At 38.9% G+C, this 2685-nt stretch overlaps 1 protein-coding gene across 3 annotated transcripts in view; it reads left to right on the top strand.

The window, feature by feature from the left end:
- LOC106534953 (roundabout homolog 1) overlaps positions 1 to 2685 on the top strand; it is a gene marked incomplete at its 5' end in the record, with an annotated part of 39764 nt that overhangs the window by 11699 nt on the left and 25380 nt on the right. For all 3 annotated transcript variants that reach the window (XM_014031776.1, XM_014031778.1, XM_014031777.1), the window contains 1 exon segment: positions 2120 to 2277. In XM_014031776.1, coding sequence (XP_013887230.1) covers positions 2120 to 2277 — 158 coding nt within the window.

Consider the following 2685-nt stretch of genomic DNA (forward strand, 5'->3'; position numbering starts at 1 on the left):
TTTTTTTTTTTTTTTTTTTTTTTTTTTAACCTTGATTGGAGGTTATAAGGTGTGACGTCCGGGGGTGTCTCAGCTTGTTTTTCTTAATGAACTGAGGTGATCAGAACACGTGCCAGTAAAATCATTGGGCATCTTCTGAGCCTCAAAAGTCACCACATTTTGATACAGCGGGATAACTAAATAACTTCAAACTGTCCAAGCCTTGTTCACAAACAAAACAAAACAACAAAAAAGTGTATTTATATTGTCAAAGAAGCTGAAACTCATTCATAGCTTTGAAAATGAAAGACCATAAATATGTATTTATATGTTTTTTTCTTTCTTTTTTTTTTTTTTTTTTGGTGTCACGAGTTACACCAACCCAACATGTAGTCTTTTTCCAAGACATAAAACACATGTAAAGCAAATGCTTTACAAATGCTATTTGTTGCACATCCACTAGATAACTATTTCCTGTCCACTTTTACACAAAACAATATGTTTCTAAACTTTAATTCCACATTTTATTTTCTTACACTGAGTGCAAAAGTAAATCTTTAACAAATGTGTTTGAGGAAATAAGCCAAGCTTTCAGATTCTATGGGAACAATCAGGCCCCTCACACAATAGTAAAAGCAGATGTGTATTTTGATTGCTTTTAGAATTATAAGATTGTATCAGTCAATCAGTCAGCACGTACACACACACTGTACACAGAGTTGTGATGGTCTCAGTTTCTTCCTGTCTGGGGTAACTTCAGCCATGTTTGAGTGTCCCAGGAGGAAGGACTTTTATCATGTGACATGGTGTTGTTGGCGGTGGTGAGGGATGGAGGGTTGGGGGTGTCAAACAGCTGTTTCCCATCAGCCTTCGGTCAAATGCAGAAAGTTAGTCGCAACTGTGTTCAAAGGATTAGACGGGTAACACGGCGGACCAGAGTAAAATAAGAGTTCCAATTAGAAAGTTGTTTCAATTTGCTCTTCTACGGGTGACGGAGCTCATCAGGCATCTCTGGCCTCCCTGCAAAGCATTATGTAGAAACTGTAGCCGGTGATGAAAAAGTTGCTGCCATCTGGGAGTGATTATGCTTTTTCCTCGTTGTTTCCTGTCTTTTCACCCCAACTCAAGTCCACTAAGTTCTGCTGTTCTGCTCACTCGATCTTGGCCCAGCTCCCTTTGGCTTGTTCGGGTTCTAAGCCCACCCCTGTAATTTAACACTGGGAATGCTTAACAGGAGTCACTCGTGCACAGGCGTCTACATCCGCACATGTTCACGGCACTGTGGGCAAAAATCCTGTCAGAGACACTGAGTGAAAAGTTGTTTACATTATGATAATCCCTGTTTGTCTTAAGCACACTTCAGTTCCATTTTCTTTGACCACCATGTTAAACTGTGAACCTATGACCTGGTCTTGCTGGAGATGCTAAGTGAAGGCCTTGGTCTACTGTTTACASCAGTGATGAGAGCTGTCTGTAACCAGGGGAAATGACACCCTTATGGATTAGATGTGAGTTTGTTTCGTCTCCAGTTCAGCTTGTGGCTGCTTTCTCAGCAAACAGGCTACTCAMTGAGGAAAGATGATAAACTGCTGTGGTCGCTTTGTGCTTCCTGTTGTTGGATATATCTCAATCCCACCTTTCTTATTACTGCTTTTATTTATAGATGGCTTAGAAAAAATAAGTAAATTAGTTGGCAGCATGTGTCAGTAGTATCGTTTTGAGTAAGACAACAAAATGACCCTGACTGAGATAAAATAAAACATTTCAGATAAATGGACAACAGCCAGGTTTGATGCCCTAAAAATGATAGAAGGTCAAGCAAGAGATGCAACTTGTAAGGTCATATTCTCGACAGGACAAGTCATCTATAAAGCTGTCTGAGAGCTTTTAGTCTACACACAAAAAAAAACAACTAGCAAAGAAAGGGCAGGCAGCCGACTAATAGGTGTAACAGCAAAATAAAAAAATGCACTAGGTCTTACATAAAGCAGAAAATACAGTACAATCAGAAAATTCTCACATTTAAAAATCCAGTGAGAATTTCATGTAAAACGGCACTTTTTACCTTTGWATGTTTATTTTTAAACATCAATGAATGCCACTCCCTAATAATGATTTTTGCTTTTTGAATATTTTTCAGTTTTGCGTGACGACTTCAGGCAAAACCCTGTCGACGTTATGGTTGCCGTTGGTGAACCCGCAGTACTGGAGTGCCAGCCCCCCCGTGGACACCCAGAACCCACAATTTCCTGGAGGAGAGATGGTGCCAACTTGGATGACAGAGATGAACGCATTACAGTAAAATATATACATATATTTTAAAAGTTACTTACTAAATGATTAATGAAATGATTGTTGAGATCCAAATTGCTCAAGTAGCTTCACAATCACTTAGACCAGTGGTTCCCAAACTTTTTGTCTTCTGACCCACAAAATATCCATGGCAAAAACATGTGACCCCAAATGTTACTGGTCTGAGTACACGAACTTCGTTAATAACCCTAAAAACACAGGCTTTTTGAAAATCTAAACAGCTTTTACACAAATATAAATACTTATACTTATTTTGTGTTTTTGTAATAATTAGGGAAAATATTACATCAGTAATTATTTTATTACCCCTATGAGATTATCCAAGGTGCTTCATGACCCGTAATTGGGTCCCAAGCTCAACTTTGGGAACCAAAGTGCAGTGGTTCCCAAACC

The sequence above is a fragment of the Austrofundulus limnaeus genome, unplaced genomic scaffold (genome assembly GCF_001266775.1).
Source record: "Austrofundulus limnaeus strain Quisiro unplaced genomic scaffold, Austrofundulus_limnaeus-1.0 Scaffold1316, whole genome shotgun sequence".
Taxonomy (NCBI): Eukaryota; Metazoa; Chordata; class Actinopteri; order Cyprinodontiformes; family Rivulidae; genus Austrofundulus; species Austrofundulus limnaeus.